The 16,864-nt window shown below is 39.0% G+C and overlaps 1 protein-coding gene across 1 annotated transcript in view; it reads right to left on the bottom strand.

Moving 5' to 3' along the window:
- Positions 1-472: 472 nt before the first annotated feature.
- Positions 473-16,864, bottom strand: part of CDS1 (CDP-diacylglycerol synthase 1) — a 32,888-nt gene continuing 16,496 nt past the window's right edge. The window contains exons 4-13 of the mRNA XM_072862233.1: positions 16,631-16,728; positions 14,142-14,281; positions 12,533-12,591; positions 10,260-10,342; positions 8,681-8,768; positions 7,523-7,591; positions 6,555-6,707; positions 3,847-3,966; positions 1,788-1,891; positions 473-602 (exon numbers count right to left, since the gene is read on the bottom strand). Coding sequence (XP_072718334.1) covers positions 473-602; positions 1,788-1,891; positions 3,847-3,966; positions 6,555-6,707; positions 7,523-7,591; positions 8,681-8,768; positions 10,260-10,342; positions 12,533-12,591; positions 14,142-14,281; positions 16,631-16,728 — 1,044 coding nt within the window. The remainder of the gene's footprint in view (positions 603-1,787; positions 1,892-3,846; positions 3,967-6,554; positions 6,708-7,522; positions 7,592-8,680; positions 8,769-10,259; positions 10,343-12,532; positions 12,592-14,141; positions 14,282-16,630; positions 16,729-16,864) is intronic.

Raw genomic sequence — 16,864 nt, 5'->3', positions numbered from 1 at the left:
TTTGACCAGGCTAACAAGTATTTTCTGGCCAATTGTAATTTCAGCATTGGGCTACATAAAAGTGTCCACCTGCCTCACCTGTTTAGGCTTCAGTAACCACTGGAGACCAGAAAAGTGTTGCTAAGATATACAATATTAAATAACTCATTAAAAACTAATGGTGAATTTTATTTTTTTTGTTAAATACAAAGCCTGTCAGGCTGGGTGCTGAAGGAAGACTGCTGCCATCCACTTTGGGAACTAAAATATACAGCATGTGTACTGTTACTTTGCAAGCATTTTAATTATTTTAGGAGTAAGAGATCTGTGTCCTAACAGGAAGTCATAGCATTCACATTCATTTCAGGAAACATTCACCTCTTCCAGACCAGAAACTACTCTTCCTTTAGCTATTATCTATATGCACATTTGCAACGCTTTTCCATAGGCTTCTTATAAATGGAGGTTTCGTCTAGTCCTCCATTTTGACAAACTACCCTCTCAGAGATGGCTGCAGGACCCCTTTTTCGACGAGGTGAGATTTAAGGGTTTTATACACACTTAGTTGTTGCTCAGGCTGAAGTATCAACAGCTGTTTCAGTAATTTGCTGGGATTTGGACCCCTGTCAATGAAAAAATAAAATTTTTTTTGTGAGCAGCAGCTCTAAAGAAACTTTTCGACAGCTTTCGATTTTCCTCTTGCTGCGCAAACAATGCCTTCTCTTTTTTGGGGACACCAAGTTATGGATTTCTCCCAGTCTATCTCCTCAGGATGCATGGGTGAGCATTACTGGCAAAGCATACTCCTTAGCTCAATCTGAACAGAAACTAAAAAGCATTTCTTGTATTTGCTGTCAAATGGGGATATTAAGAAGGCTTATGACAAATAAGATTCACTGATTCATCCTTAATCACTGTAATCAACATTTTTAATCAACAGATTTTTTTTTAGTTTAGTATCTGTTGCCAGATAACCTGTGTACTATTGAACTAAATGGAAAGTTGGACAAGTCGGTAAAGAAAACCGCAAATTAAACCAAGCTTTTCTAAATAACAGCCTCATTTTTAGCTAGTCACTTATTTACAGTCTGCTTCTAAGATGGACCAAATACAAGGCAAAGAATCTGCTGCTGATTAGGTATTTAATAATTATTTAGCCACATGCATTTACAAAACTAAGGGCATGTATCAGTTTGGACACCTACAGCCTCTTGATACCCCCCTGCCCCTTGGAATTGTCATTCCCATGATTTATTCTTGAAAGCTGGTGTGGTTCAGGGAAGATAAGTAGTATTTTTAGGAAGATAAGTAGTATTTTTAAGAAGTTGTCTCCTCTCTTTAACCATAGTGTTTTCTTCTTAAGCAGAAAATCCCAAGTCAAGCGACAGAAATACTGAAACTGATAGGAAGAACTGCAGTCTCTCAACCTACAGGCTTTTCAGGAGCCACACAGGGAAAGCAGATGCTGCAGCAATCCTTCTGCCCAAAACCCCATCCTCATGCTTCCCTGTAATCAGTAAATTCTAGTAAAACTTCTAAGAGGCTGCTACACAAAACTTTCTGGTATTTAGGGTACACAGGTTACCTCCAACAGCAGTCACAGAAACATTAAGGCATAGCTTGAACCTGACAAATCCTAGGCAGTGACGTGTTTTCTTAATAGTTCTGTATTTGAAATAATTGCATAAATCAGATTTAGAAACCTTCAATCTCCACTATGCTAACAGTGCAGAACATAACTTGTATAAAGTAACTATGGTACAGCTCCTATGCAAGCTTAAGTAGTTATTATTGTAAAAAGCCCATACCTTATGAAACTGGTGATGTAGACATGAACAAAAGTGGCCATCAAGTACTGACAATCAAAGCGATCCATTATCCCACCATGCCCAGGGATCGTGTCTGCGAAATCCTTTTGGGTGTGAAGGGGGGAGAAAAAAATAAATAAAAAAAATCATGGTCAGTGATTCTGATGAAACACACTAATGATATATCACTTGACAGCAGCACGTTAAGACTGCACTGAGCCAAAAGTTAGCAAGAGCCTCCTTTGCTAAAGTTTTTAACTGCAAAGGTGAGTCAAGGGGTGAGAAGAAAAAGAAGAGATGAAGCAACTTGTCCACAGTATCACACAAGAGGACAGCGGTAGGTCAGGTGCAGGTTTGCCAGTACTGAGTACACTTGTGTGCCTATACATACTTCATTTTGTAGCAAGCCTCTTAAGCTAACGGCTGTCGTTTCTTGCCTCTGCCAAATCTAATTCTCCTCTTTAATACTTTCATTGCTTTATCCTCTACTGGTAGCTGCTGCTAAAGCACTTGTTACCAGGGAACATATATTTGCTACAAGAGAAGCAGTAACCTGAGGACTCTTTCCACTGTCTAACACTGGCGTTGCAAGTCATATTGCCCATTCACCTGCTGTTTTTTTCACTGGGTTCTTGGTAACCATAGTTAAAAACCATAATGAGCGCATACAATACAAATATATTTAACAGAATCAAAAAACCCTGTAGTGAAAAAATTATCATTACCTAAAAAAAAATATTTCTGATGCAAACAAAGCTCAATACACTACCTTTGTGTTATCCGATCTTGTCTGTAGAACAGCTTTATCAGACAAACTATCCTCATATATCCTTTTCGTCAGCCACACTCACTTATGTACTCACTGGGTGAAAACCCTGACCTTAGCCATGTGGGGTGACTGCCAGCAAGTTAAACCAGTCCTGTGCCGCGGCCACTCCAGCCCTTGGCAAGCATGGAGAGTCTAACCCAACCTACGCACTGCCTTCAGTAACAATTCCACAATATCCTTGTCTTCCCAACAGTCCTTTGGTCACCACCTTGGGGCCCAGAAGTATTTAAAAAAATCTACTTTTTAATGTTCTACTTTAAGTGCTGCTTTTCAGATACATTTTTTTCCCTCAAAAGCCTTTCTTCACACAAACAGTCTTTTGCTACCTGGACGTACAGGTACGACAGCGCACAAGGCTGTAGCTAGCAAAGTGCCGGACAAGCTGCTCAGACCGGCATAAGAAAGAGAGGAAAGTACAAGCACATGTATGGGAGTTCAGCACAAACAGAGAGGTTTATATGCTTCTGTGCTAAGCACATGCCAAAACTGGTGGACACAGGGAACAAAAACAAAAACAACAACAAGCAACAGGGTAACAATTACAGCAGTCCTACCAAGACATAAAGAAGGTCGGGAGAAAATTTGGGGCTGCCCTCTTCCCATACTCCTCCTGCCACTTAATACCAGCCAGGGACAACACTGCCACAAGCGACAGCGCACACCTTGCAATAAACAGAGGTTAGCACGTCACATCATTTGCCAATACACACTCTTGTTACAAGGCAGCACTGTATTGGCAAAGGCAGCCAAACATCTCGTGCTTTGGTCAACCTGACACATCAGCATCTGTGTACAACACAAATACTATTGGTAAAACACAGCCAGCCACAAATCTGAAGGGTAAACCACTGCCGGTGCTTCTTAGGCATCTACAGATTGCCTTTCATGTCAAGTATATTATCTCACATCTTGCTTGTCTAAACCACTTCTGCAACATGACTTGGAAGTGGAAGAGTAATTATCAACCAAAATATGAAACCAAATTATACTTAGATTTCCAATGCTAAAGTCACATGTTGATTACGCAAAGTTTTAAGAATAACACATACATATATCTGATAAAACTAAGTACTGCTGCCTATGCTAAAAAACAGCTCAAACATCATCGCACTGTAGTAGAAACACTAGGTACTATAATGAATGATTAAAAACACCCAAACCCACCCCACCAATTTATCTAATTCAAAGAGAAAAACAAAACAAAACCAGCTTACAGGAGTCATTACGCACCTTGATTTTGAAAGCTCTTTTAAATCCACTGGCGAAGAATCCTCCAAATGGCCCAATTAATGAGGCAAATGTTGCCAGTGCAATGCTGTGCATCTGAAATGGGTACATATTCACCGCTTCCTACAAGAAAAATAATTAGCACTGTATTTCAATATGTTTGATTGTAGGCATTTTAAGCTTAAATATTTTAAAATGGGGCTGTTAGACGGCAAATTTCCACAAAGCTCCAGTTTTCCTGACACAAAGTAATACTGTAAAGAAAGGAAAAGTAGACACACTGTAGAAAGCTGCTGAAAAGTCTGGTCATGTGAACAGGATGAAGTATCCGGGGTTGCTAGAGCAGTTAACTTTAACACATGATGTGGTTTTCAGTTAATCCCTTAGCTGATCATAAGGAATATAACTACTAATTCCACAACATACGATGGGACACTCTAGTCTTTCCTGGCTCCACTCTTCCAGCTCCATTTCCTGTAAACAAAGGAGCTTTCCACATATTCCTAGTATTGCTCTAGTAAATGGCCCAATGCTCTCCACAAACTTGTCACCTTCATGCAATTCACTGTCACTTCTTTAAAGTGCTCTCACAAGAGAGATATGAATTTTGCACTAGTCCACCATACACCATGTACACCTTTGTGTACATACAGCAATAATGGGAGATAGAAGGTTTACCCCCATTAATACTTTTTGGGTTGCATTTAAACAGATATTGTTCCCCTCAGCCTGTTCACAGACTTTAAATTTGTTTTGATCCGTTCAAGTTCTTACAGATAGGAGAGACTTCATTGGCAACAGGTACCTGTTTTCCTTCCTGACACAGATTAGAAAAAAGGGGTTTTTTTTTTTGTTAGTTGGGGTGTTTTGGGTTTGTTCGTTTTTTTTTGATTGGGGTCTTTTGGTTTGTTTGGGTTTTCTGGGTTTTGGGTTTTTTTTTTTTGTTTTGGTTTGGTTTTTTAACTTAGCTTTGAGCACTTTCAAGTCAATGGGAGAAGCTCCAGCCTTTGAGGGAACACTATGTTGGCCTCATCCCTGAGAGCAGAGCACACCTCACCTGGCAAGCCTTGGTAAACACCATCTGTAGCTGAAAAATCTTGTACCTTGTGTTTCTGATTTGCATCACAGCTGGCCAACACCAATTAACTTCTTGACTACTTTGTGCCTTTATCTTAAGACATCTTTCTTTTAGGCTAAACTATTCAGTTGGTCAAACAGAAAAGTTTATGAGTTGGAATTATTAAGTCAATTTTGTTGGGAGAACACAAGGCTTGACATCTTTTCACACCAAGCAAAATGTCTTCCAAACATAACATCTGGTCATATTTCTGAGAGCGAACATCAGGAATTGAGTAACAGAGGGAAAACCAAAAAACAGGCCATTGCCCAAACAAGTAGATTCAATTTGACTTTCTATAAAGAGTGCTAAAACTAATTCTCTCCTCGAAAGGCTTGTTAGAGCCTGGCAACAGTACTCCAGAAGTGCACGTGGAACTACCGTCTCTTTTAAGGGTTAACTGATAGTTCTCTATTAAACTGGCACAGAGCTGGGCATTCGCATCTCCTTGCCCTTTACCAAAATACACAATATAGCTGGACACAGTAAGATTGCCCTCTGCTCCGTCCACATTATGTTTTTGTGCAGAAAAATGCTTATTGAATTTGCAATCAACCCCACAGTCCCTGAAGCAACAGTACGTTCATTTAGTATGAAAATATCAGAGCTTCTTCTAGGTGTAATCTTACTTCTAAGTACCAACTGTAGCCATTAATTACTTTTAGTCTTAGGTTTGGTTGCTACAGTTTCCAGTTTGTGCTTTCTTCTTGTAACCACATGAACTTTTCTCCTTCAGTGTTCCACCCATGTAATCACAGGTAAAGCCCACTGCCTTCCCTAGTGCTGTGCACTCACTCTCTGTGCGGAGCCACTGCACAGGGTAGGGGAGTGCTGCAGAACCCACTTGTTCTGCATTTACCCCAGTCACCTACTCTTTGCCCTAAAGGAAAGATGATGACAAACTGCTTTGTTTCTATTTGGTATTCTCTTCCTGTTGGAGTGCCTCTGGAGCCTGTGACTTCGGAAGCACTGCTTTGTATAGTAGGATAACTGATGACCCATTTCCTGACAGCTAAAGATACAACAGCTCGCTTAAAAGAATTTGCAGGCTGGTTGTGAGGAAAAGGGTCGGTGACTACATTACATGGAACTATTACTGGTACTCCTTTTTCACTCAGCACAGAAGTAATAGCACTAGTGCACAAGATGCTATGTGGTGAAGAAAGTACAAGTCCAATCCTAACAGCAGTTACACACTAGCTGAAAACGGAATGAAGTTCTACAAAATTACTTAAGCTTGCTACTAATTTGGGCCATAACAAGCCTTTGCCTGCTTTCCACAAAAATTTAAAGGTTGCTCTTCAAAAATAGGTTTGTCTTCAAAATGCTTAAGTGATATCCATTTCCAGCACAAAGAGAATACAGGCCACAAGAACACAGGCGGGTTTCCTCGGGTGACTCCAGCAATGCCTTTCAATTCTGCTTGAGTGACCACCTCCCCCATCTGAGCGACAGAGAGGCTCATGGTATTGATTCAGTTCTTGCCCTTTGAGCCTTACCAGCAATCATATACATTTCTAAAAAGGTTTAGAAAACTGTTCAAGCTGGGAAGTACTATTTCAATTTTAACAAAAGCCTTGGGTTTTTTCCTTACCCATCCCAACACAGCCTGAAGCAATGGTGGCACAGAGTACTTCTTCATCTGAAAGAGCTCTGAAGGTTCACACTCTGTCACAAATCTGTTGGTTTCACTGTTATATTCCACGGGGCAGACAAAGTACTGATGCTGAGCCAAAAAATAGGAAAACTGAAAAGCAAAACAAGGACTCCTGAAATAGACATTTGTTGTTACAGTCAAAAATCATACTGTAATGGATGGCTTTGTCATCACAAGTTGAGGATAATGAATATCTTTTTAATAACAAAGAGACCCAGAATGGAGTAAAATCGGCCTGTTTAAGTTGGAGAATGCCTCAACGAGGCAGACAAATGTGGACATTCAATGCGCTTAGTGATGATTTACCAACTTATTTTCCTTTTCATATCTCTCAGATTCATATCTACTGGATGTTTCTGCATTATAAAATCCCAAAACGTTAGCCACTCATCATTTCTTTGCAGTTCACTTCTCCATTAAAACTTGAACTATCACTTCTACTAAGTTTGGCAGTTATGAGTTCTGCTGACCTTGGTGATAAATTACTTATCAGAACAGTTACTGTATGCTGTTATTATCTTCTATGCATATTGTCAATGTAAACTGCTTCTCAGGAGAAATGTCATTATAAAGTACATAATACAAAAGTACTACTTTACAAATCATAAATAAGGCTATCAATAAACTTCAATTTCCAAAATAGGGATGCAACTAATAGATAAAACAATTCCAGATATAGTAACAGTAATGGCAAAAATGGTCAGTATAACCTATTCAGGAGAGGTGCAAGCCTTGCCTAGCCTTTCCAGCTAGTTATGAATTGGCAGAATTCTCTAGCCAAAAAAACCCCTAACTCTTAGGCTTTCAGCAGTTTGAGATTAACAAATTTGACAGTAATTTTACTTCAAGTAAAAACAAGAAGTTGAAGACTGAACCTATACAAAGAAAGTCCTGTGGTTACTTACAAAAAATCCAAATACAACTGTGGAAAAGAAGCCTCCAATGAACCCTTCCCAGGTCTTCTTGGGAGACAGCTAGGCACAAAAGACATAGCGTTAGCCTCCTCAGTTGCATCACTGAACCCTTTTTTACTCTATTTCTGGACTTCATGAAAATTAAGCTCCTACTTGTTTTTTCAAAGGTATGTGTGAAATACTGAATGTCAGCAGCTGCAGCCACTGAATGCAATAAATAGAGGAGTATGGCTAGGACCTGTCCTAGGCCCTAGGAGGGAAAGTGCCACAGTTTGGTTGGTGCCACTGAGCAGCTTGAGGGAACGGAGAACTCCCTTCCCATATGCTGCTGCTGTCTGGAGGCAGCTGCCTGCCTCTGGCCACAGCTGACCCTGACTAAGCAGCTGAGCTCCTTCAAGCAGAAGACTTGGAAACCTGCATGAGCATGCTATGGCTCTGCTGGAGACCTCTGCTAGCAAGTGCACATTTAGACAGTGACAGGAGCCTGGGTGTTAGACAACTACTGCTGGGGATGCTCCTCAGAAGACACTAGCTTCCTACATACAGACTAGCAAACTAATACAGCAAATAACTGCAGGCCTAGAGAGACCAGCGTAGCAAGCTATTTTCTTCATCAAATTCTATCATGTTTTCAATTTAGGAGCAATTTAATAGCAGAACCAACTAAATACCCAAAAGTTAACATGGCAACATCATGAAAATAATAATTTCTGGCTTTCTGCGGGGTCTTGCATATCCTACCGGAATAGGAAGATTACTACTTGAGCCCTTCTCAGTGCTACGTCAACGAGACCAGATGAGGAATAGGTATATATGACCTATTCTATATATGGCTTACTTCAAATTACAGTTTCTGTACAGTAAGCATGCAGTTAAAGCTGCATATGAAATCTGAAAAGGAAGCGATTCTAAATGATGATGCAATAGGCTCGAACTGTATTATACTGTAATGTCAATATTACATTTACATTAATCCCAGTTTCCACTTACAAATCTTCAGAAAAAGGATAGTCAATTTGTTTTTTTAGCAAAGATGTGTATCATGCAGTACAACGGAAAGTATTTTTTTCCATGAACATGTTTTTGAACAACTGTCAAAAATGCTATAAATTGTAAAAGCTTGTACTGAGGAAGTGCCTAAGTACATACCTTAATTAATGGAGTTCTGCCAAAGAAGAATCCAAAAATGTAAGCGGTAATATCATTGCAGATAACACTTGAAATTGGAACCAGAAACCTAGAGAGAGACATCAAAAGTTTCATGAAGAAAAAGAAAAGCTGCCCAAACCTAAACACAGGACAGAAATTGAAACAGCAGCATTTCTTTCTGGGAAAAGTTTCTGTAGTATTTAGAAGGAATTATGTTTCATAACGTGTTCACCTAGTTCCCCCATGAGCAGCATATTTAGCTATACTGGTTTTAGTCTTCAGCCAATCAAGACTATTACAGATCCATGTTAGTTCAGGTTAAAACACGATTTTGGTGCATGAGCTTAAAACATGAACAGGCTGGCTTTTTCCTCATCAGGCTTGAAGACTGGTACCACAGTTAAGAAGAAATCAACATATATAAACATGTTAATGTTATTGGTAACATCAAAGCAAGCAAACTCCTTGTAAAGTTTAATGATACCTAAATTTAAAAAAAAAAAAAAGTTTTACTTTTTTTCTCTTGTCAGTTTGCAGCAGCCTGTGTTAGCTTTCTAAGTGTTCTTTGCATGCAGACAGCATCTGAATTTGTTACTCAAGCCTGTTAACCTCTTTTTTTTCCCTTTTCAAAGCAGGGATGTATTAATAAGCTAAAAGTCAGATTTTGTGACCATCTGCCAAATTGCCTAGCACCAGTGGAAATAAGAAATAGTAGGCTAGCAAGGCAACTAGGTTCAGTTTTTGACACATGAACATGATCACTGTCAAAAGAATTTGTTTATACAAACTTTGTCAAAGGCTTTGTGTTTTCTTTCTAAGTATGAGCACATCTTTTCTGCAATAATCTCCCCAGTTGTACATATATCAGGAAAAGAAAAAGTAGAACATGCAGAATTATGTCCTTGGAAGAACATAAATGATCTTCCAAGTGCTTCTTCCTTCTTTCTCAATTTGTAATTTACCCTGTCCCTAAAGAAGTGGGGGGTGGGAAACACACCCTCTCTTTGAGGAGCAGTTTTAAGTAATTGAGTTTAACTGCATCATCAGAATTTAATATGTTGCTGGAAATGGGGCATTAAGATGACCCAACAATATCGAAGATTTAAACTCTTAAAATATTTTAAGTAATCTGAATTTATCTGAACAGGGAAGGCAGCAGGGAAGGCGGCCAGATTGGGGATTCCAAATTGAATGGTCCAAGTTCAATAGCTCTGAGCAACCTGAAGCTCCCAAGTAACTGAAAAATAATTGCTGGATATTCATCCATTCAGCAAAATGCTATGGAAACTATTTAACCAGGCATGCAAGCAATCCTATTCCTTGCAAGTAAATGAAGTGGTTGTTCAAAACTATCATACTTGTGGCTGCCAGTCTAGTTAGAGAGGTTTCTGCTTCCTCTCCTGTATCCTTCACCTCATCACTCCCAATTCCTCCAACTCCCCTTCCAACTAGACATTAATGCTCCTTTAATTTGTGCTGCTTTAACTGTTCCCACGATTATTCCCTAACCAGATCTATGTAAAAGAACCAACCTTTCAACACAACAGAGTTACAAATCAGTTTATTACTGTCCCCTTACCAGATCATGCCTTCAAAGAGATTTTGGATGACAAGATGAGATTGAGTTACAGTGATCAGCAAAGTGACATGAGTCCATGCGAACTGTTAACAATGCAACAACACAACAGTTAGTGAAAACACCGATCTGTACACCTTGATAAATACTGGCGTGTCAGCTAAAGGAGCTACTTAGGAGCTCACAGGAAAGACCAGTTCTAGTGATAATGCAAGAGATGTGTGCATACAGTATATCACAAGTTAGCTGGCTTTCTGAAGCAAGTACTGAAACTTTAACAGGTTTCCCCATCACTTACCTCCACACAGAATTTTTTAACATGCAGTTTAACATCTGATTTAATAAGACATACACCTTCAGCATGAAAGCAGCAAAGAAATGTAAGCAATGTGATATTCTGTATATACATATAACAGACATGTTAGAACTGTAACACTAAAATGGCAATGAACTACTCATGAAAGAGTCATGTTACACAGATGTGGATATCTCTCATAACAGAATACCAGTCCTCTTATGAAACATGAAAATTCTCAGGATTAGCAAAAACAAAGTGTTAATTTTTATGCGCATGGTCATTTAAACAGTCATTTTCCTCAGTATTGAGGAATTTCCTCAGTATTCAGTACATACTTGGTATTTATTCTGTAGTGCTAGTGTACAACAAAGTGGTTTCCAAACATTTTACTGGTAAAGATTCTACAACAGATTTTATTTTCCAAAAACTTTTAAATCAAGAACCGGTAGTTTTTCCATGAAACACCAAATTTAATCACTCTAAATGTCTGGGCGATTTAACACTTGGAATGTCCTACTTCTTTAATTCTCTTATCACATGTGTTTTCCTATGGCAGCCAGCATCTACTTCCAGTTAAGACAACTCAAGAAGGCTGAAAGGGGGGATGCAAGAACTGACTAAGGTTTCTGAAAATACTACCTGCTGGTTAATTAAAACATCTCTGCAGCAAAGTTTTTAGTATTTGTACAGTGATATTGGAACACCACCTAAAACCAAATGGCTACTCTCCTTGTCTGTCCAAACACTGTGTTGCTACACAGTGGATACACAATTGCCCTCCGTTTTACTGCAATTCTTAGGTAGTCACACCTTAATGTTTTCTGGGCAGGCACCAAGTCATATGACCAACACTGTATTTTTTCTGCCTTCTTTCCAGAAGGGGAAAAAGGAAAAAAAATCATGCAAAAGTAATATATCTACCTTGTGCCAATCTGAAGATGAGGACTTTTTTTGCAGATTAGAAGATAAAGACCACCTCTGCCAGAAAAGCTGCATCTCCCTATCTGGCAAGTTCTCCCACAAACAGGGTAAATTTCTTTGAGTAAAAGATTTTTTTACATGCTCATACAGGGCTCAACTAAGTCCTAGTCTAGAATTAGGGATCCTTAATGGTAAAGTGCTGCCTAAAGCACTGTGGAAACAGAGGGGTTAACTGCATCTCTGGAGCTTTAGGAAATCTTTAAGGTTGCGCAATGCCCTGACTGGTCAAGTTCTTTAAAGACAGGAGCTGTACTACATTACTGTTTTACTGTTGCTTCTAATTGATCCTGTATAGTGGGGGGTTTTGGGGTTTGGTTTTGGGTGGGTTTTTCTTCTTTTTTTTTTTTTTTTTTTACCTGTGATGTTACAAAATTAGTTTTCAACCTATAAGATACATATACAAAAAAGGTTCATGCTCTTGGTTAGCTACTATGCTGTTTATTAGGTGGACAAATACAAGAGATGGGAACACTGGTTTCTTTTAATAGATTAATGATCTATTGAGGCACAGCAGAGCAGAAGACCAGAACTGCTGTTAAGTGTCACAGAATAAATCTTTCACAAAGGGGTTAAGATCAAGTTCCCTTCATAGTACTTCAGTGGGGCCTCTACAAAGTAACACTTGAGTCACAAGAACCACTTCCCATGCTATGCTGAACTATTTGGCTTCAGACCTGGGAGGGAGATGCACGCCCCTTTCTCCAGGAATCTCTTTCATATCAGCCTATCGCTAAGGGAAACGTATCATGTTGTATATGCACAAGGCCTCACCCATGACTGCTTGTATTGACCGAAAGGCCACATCCCATGATATAATAATAATAAGCTGCAAGGTGAACAGATACCGATCAGCCCAATATCACTTGATTTCATGTTACTGTTGGTTTAAGCACATTTTCCACACCCCTCTTCCAAGCTATTTTATGAACATAGGGACATGACTGTTTCTAGTGACATTCATAACGTGAGCGACCACAGCAAAGTGGGTAATACACACCATGTAAAACTGCAGACGATAATGTTTCTTCACTAAACTCAAAACAAACATGCAGAAGCCTGTAAAACAAAGCAAGTGTAGTTTGTACCATCTTATATTTAATTACACTGAATGGTGGTATACCAGTAACTCTCTCCCCTTGAAGCAGCTTTTAATCCCTCTGCTGATAGGAGCATTTGATTGTATTCAGTTAAGTGTACATATAGAATTATTCTCATTAGAGCACAAGATTTAGTTAACATCAGTAAAGAGCATCCATTTCATTACTTATAAGGTCCCATCGCAGACATCAATTTTTAGGGGAGGAGACCATCACCTTTAAAAACCACTTAAAAGCCAGGTCGACAAGCTGGTTTTGAATAATTAACAGAAATAATTGAAAGGAAAAGACCAGCTTACCCCTTTCCCCCAGACAGGCATACAGCTGCATGCAATGCAAGCGTGAAGTGCAGGTGCTGGAGAATTCAGCTGACTGAAAGAAACGTTCTGGGTAGCTAACAGAGCACCTCTTCTCCCCTAGGGCAACTTGCTGTGCCAGCAGGGGTCAGAGGCCCTCGAAAGACCCTTAACCCTGGGGACAGCCCCTCAGTGACCCCACAACCCCAATGTGATGGCCACCAAGGGGCTCTGCTACACTCTGCCTCCTGCTTTTGCTCATGACTGGCTTGTCTCATCTCTCCCCTCACCACCCATCAGCAGTCATGAGGCATTAGTTAAGTTACTTTCCTCAAGCTAAAACCAGCTGAAAAAGGCCAATTCTTGCAAAGCTGGTTTCAAGTTTGCAATCTAAGCACTGAGTAGAATTTTTATCTGGTTAAAAAAAAAATTTAATGGTAGACAGACTGTCAGTTCATCATGTAGATCAGGTTTCTTAATATATTTTACAAGTATTCATAGCACAGCAGTCTCTCGTCCCTTAGGCCAACCTGAGTCTTCAGTTGATTTAATTTTAGGCTAAAGTAATATTAACTGCATTGCTGAAAACACTGTGGACTAATATTTACATGTGCACAAAGCAATAACCCAAAAGACTGCCAGCTTATGTCTCTTCTTCCTAGACAAGAGGCTTGTTAAAAGTCTTTCTTTGGATAGGGAGGAAAATCTATCCATGAGGCAAGCATGTGAATATCTTGCAGACAAAATAAAGCCTCAGGCATTTTGAATAATCAGTTTAAAATATATTGGTAAATTTTATTGCTGTAGACCTAGCAGAACACTTGCACAATAACGCATCAACCCAGCACAACAATTACATATACAAGTCATCTCCACAGGCTGACAAAATAGTGTTCATGTATTCAGGTACTGAGCCCCAGTTCCTTCAGCGATCAAAATTAATTCATGCCAACTTCTCTTGAGCGCTATTAGCTCAGCTTTCTCAAGATCATCTACTTGTTTAGGCTGCTTTCTTCTTCTCAGTGAATGCAAAATTTATATTCATCTTTTCACAGGAAAAATGGAACTGCGAACACCTAATTTCCTCAAACATCAAAAGGAAAAAGAAACTCAAAGTGCATAAAGCTGGGGAGCAATTTTTTTTTTTAAAGAAATAAGCACAGAAACAAATGCAGCACAAAGTTCTTTCATTTTTGCAATTTCCTACACTCACCTGTTAAATAGAGTGCAAAAGATATAAATCTGTGGTAACGAATTAGGAATTGAAGCTGTTCTCTTCTCTGAACAAATGTAGCGAAGTAATCAGCTACAGTCTCTCCATAAAAGAAGTAGTTCACACACAGCAAAAAGTACCTACAACATACAACAGCTAGCAGTTATTTTAACAAGGTAATATATATATAAGTGTTATTCTTAAAAAAAACCAAATAAATAAACACAACAAAAAAACCCACACAAAAGGAAAACCAAAAGGGTAGAAAAGACATGATAAAAATAAAATTCAAGTATAAATCCCATCTTATACTTCTGGGTTGGTGTCATTTACTTCTTCTAAAGCAACTGCACTAGAAAAACAAACACATTTTGCAGGATACAGTTGGAAAATTCATTTCATCCTTAACTACAGTATTGAATACTCCACACCTAGGCAAGTCCTTTTCAGATATTCTAAAGGTACAGAACAAGTATCTGCTATCATCAATATTGATACAAGCAATTCTGCATATTCTTTTCCTGTATCCTAATACAGGTATTTTGTGATTTCTGACTTACAAACAGGAAAAAAGGTACTTGCATAACGAATCCTCTGATGTTATAGGACAGTGAATCTGACATGGGGCTTGAGGATCTGAATGTAACTACACTTTTACCATCTGGCCTGAAGATTCTCGTCTGAAAGAGTTACTGCTGCACCTCCTCCTCCACTCCCCCACGCACTTTGCCTTTTAGCTTTCTTGACTGAGCAATAATCTTACAGGGTTAAATCCATCAACTAACTAGTAAATGCAGCTATTACTACAACTTTTTCAAAACAATTTTGTGCTACTATGTCAAGGTTCAACTGACTCAAGGTTCAACTGAGGTGAAATGTCACCTTCAGCCATCTCTTTTTGAAGGATCTTCAAAGAAATTCCTTTCAGTCAAAACAGTCAGCATGCAAGTAATTCTGTCACAGGTTTTCATACAAGTTCAGTTACTCAGCTTTCTAGCGTTAGGTCACAATGGGATCGTCAAATGCCAAGGCAGCACTCAGTAAAAACCAACAAATAGCAAATCCAAAACCACTAAGAGATGCACCTCTCCAGGCAACATACTCTTTGGCTTATTTACAAAGTCAGCCACAGAAGATAAAAACTTGTGATTCAAGACTGGATCTCTGGATAGTCTCAGAGCGATCAGTACTCATTCTCTTCCCCCCAATAGATGTTAACGCTCGCTTTGCAAGGCTTCACATCTCTAAATAAGCCAAATAGTTGATGTTCAGACTACTAACAGGATTCTCTCATCTCATTAAAATGTCTTAATACTTAGTCTCAGTGGCAAGATGTTGGACTGAAAGGAGCTTTGATGTTAACTAGTGTGGCAATGCAGAGGAGTTGATTTTGAGCTCCACATATGAAAGTGATGGTGGTCAACTGCAAAAGTAGACTAAGTGGTAGAGAGCACATCTCCTCCTCTAAAAATTTTGGCAAGACTGCAGAATCATTCATGTATGAGTCTGCTCTAGCTGTAGATCCAGAAGCCATGGAATAAAGCAGACAATAGATCAGTCCCCTGGATAATCCAGGAGTGACCAGAAGGGAACTGCTTAGCATTTACAGAAGAGCCGACAGCAGGAATCTACCATGTTATGCAGTAAAGTTGCTTCTAGAAGTGAAGAAGCAATGGGACAAGAGACAGGGAATAACCTAGATATTTCAGTTCCTTAAAAAACCAAACCCAACACAAAACCAAAACAACACAACATAGGTCATGTCTGAAGAATTATGTCCTTAAGCACCTTAGAGACTACATGTGCCCATCAGCTTCCCATAATGCTGACTCTAATCAAAAGCCTTTATTTTTCCTCCCAGAACCTAGAAGAAGAGTTGATTTCCCCAGTTCTATCCAGCCCATATAAGATGGACATTGTCACAAGTATCCGGGATTTGCCAGAAAAATTAATCTCATCTTTTGGCTTTCAGAAGATCGCCCAACACTATATTTATGCAGTCCTGTGATTAAGTGCATGATTGGAGAGGATTTAAAACTTGTATGTTATTATTTTAATTCTCTGTGTGTGTAAAGAGGACCCTTTAAGGTACCTGTTCTATTTATTTCTTGCATAAGGTTAACAGCTGCAAAAAAAAAAAAAAAAAAAAATCAAAGCAGTTCAGGTAATACATATCAGGTGATTATTTGGCTATGCACATTTTTAGATAGCTTACACATGCTCAATTCTGACTTAAAGCATATATGCATGCATACATATATGTGTTTATATATACATATTTATAACAAGGAAAAAAGTTGTAGTAGGCCAACTGACTTGTCCAAGTTCATAGGTGGAAGACAACTACAGAATCCTGTATCAGAGACAGATGTCAAGTTTTACGTCCACACTTGACCTACAAAGCTATCATTCCACCGTGACAGGATATGAAGAACATGAAGATTTAAGTTTCATGTCCCTACTTATTCATGTTCTTGCTTGCTACTCACCAGCTGAGGGATCTAAACCATGGTAAATCATACGAGTGGTAGACTCTGTAACCTATAGTAATGATTTCATGGTAACACTTCACTTGGATGCTTAAGACCTAAAATAAGAGAAATAAAAAACTATGTAAATATGCTGCAGTTGTTTCTTAAAGGCAGTAAGTAGTACTGCAACCTGCATTAAGGGGAAAAATTATTCTGCATTCAAATTCCACACAGAAAACAGACAGCTTCAAA

Source organism: Ciconia boyciana, chromosome 5, assembly GCF_034638445.1.
Source record: "Ciconia boyciana chromosome 5, ASM3463844v1, whole genome shotgun sequence".
Lineage (NCBI taxonomy): Eukaryota > Metazoa > Chordata > Aves > Ciconiiformes > Ciconiidae > Ciconia > Ciconia boyciana.
The sequence above is the reverse complement of the archived record's forward strand: the minus strand, read 5'-3'. Positions and strand labels throughout refer to the sequence as shown.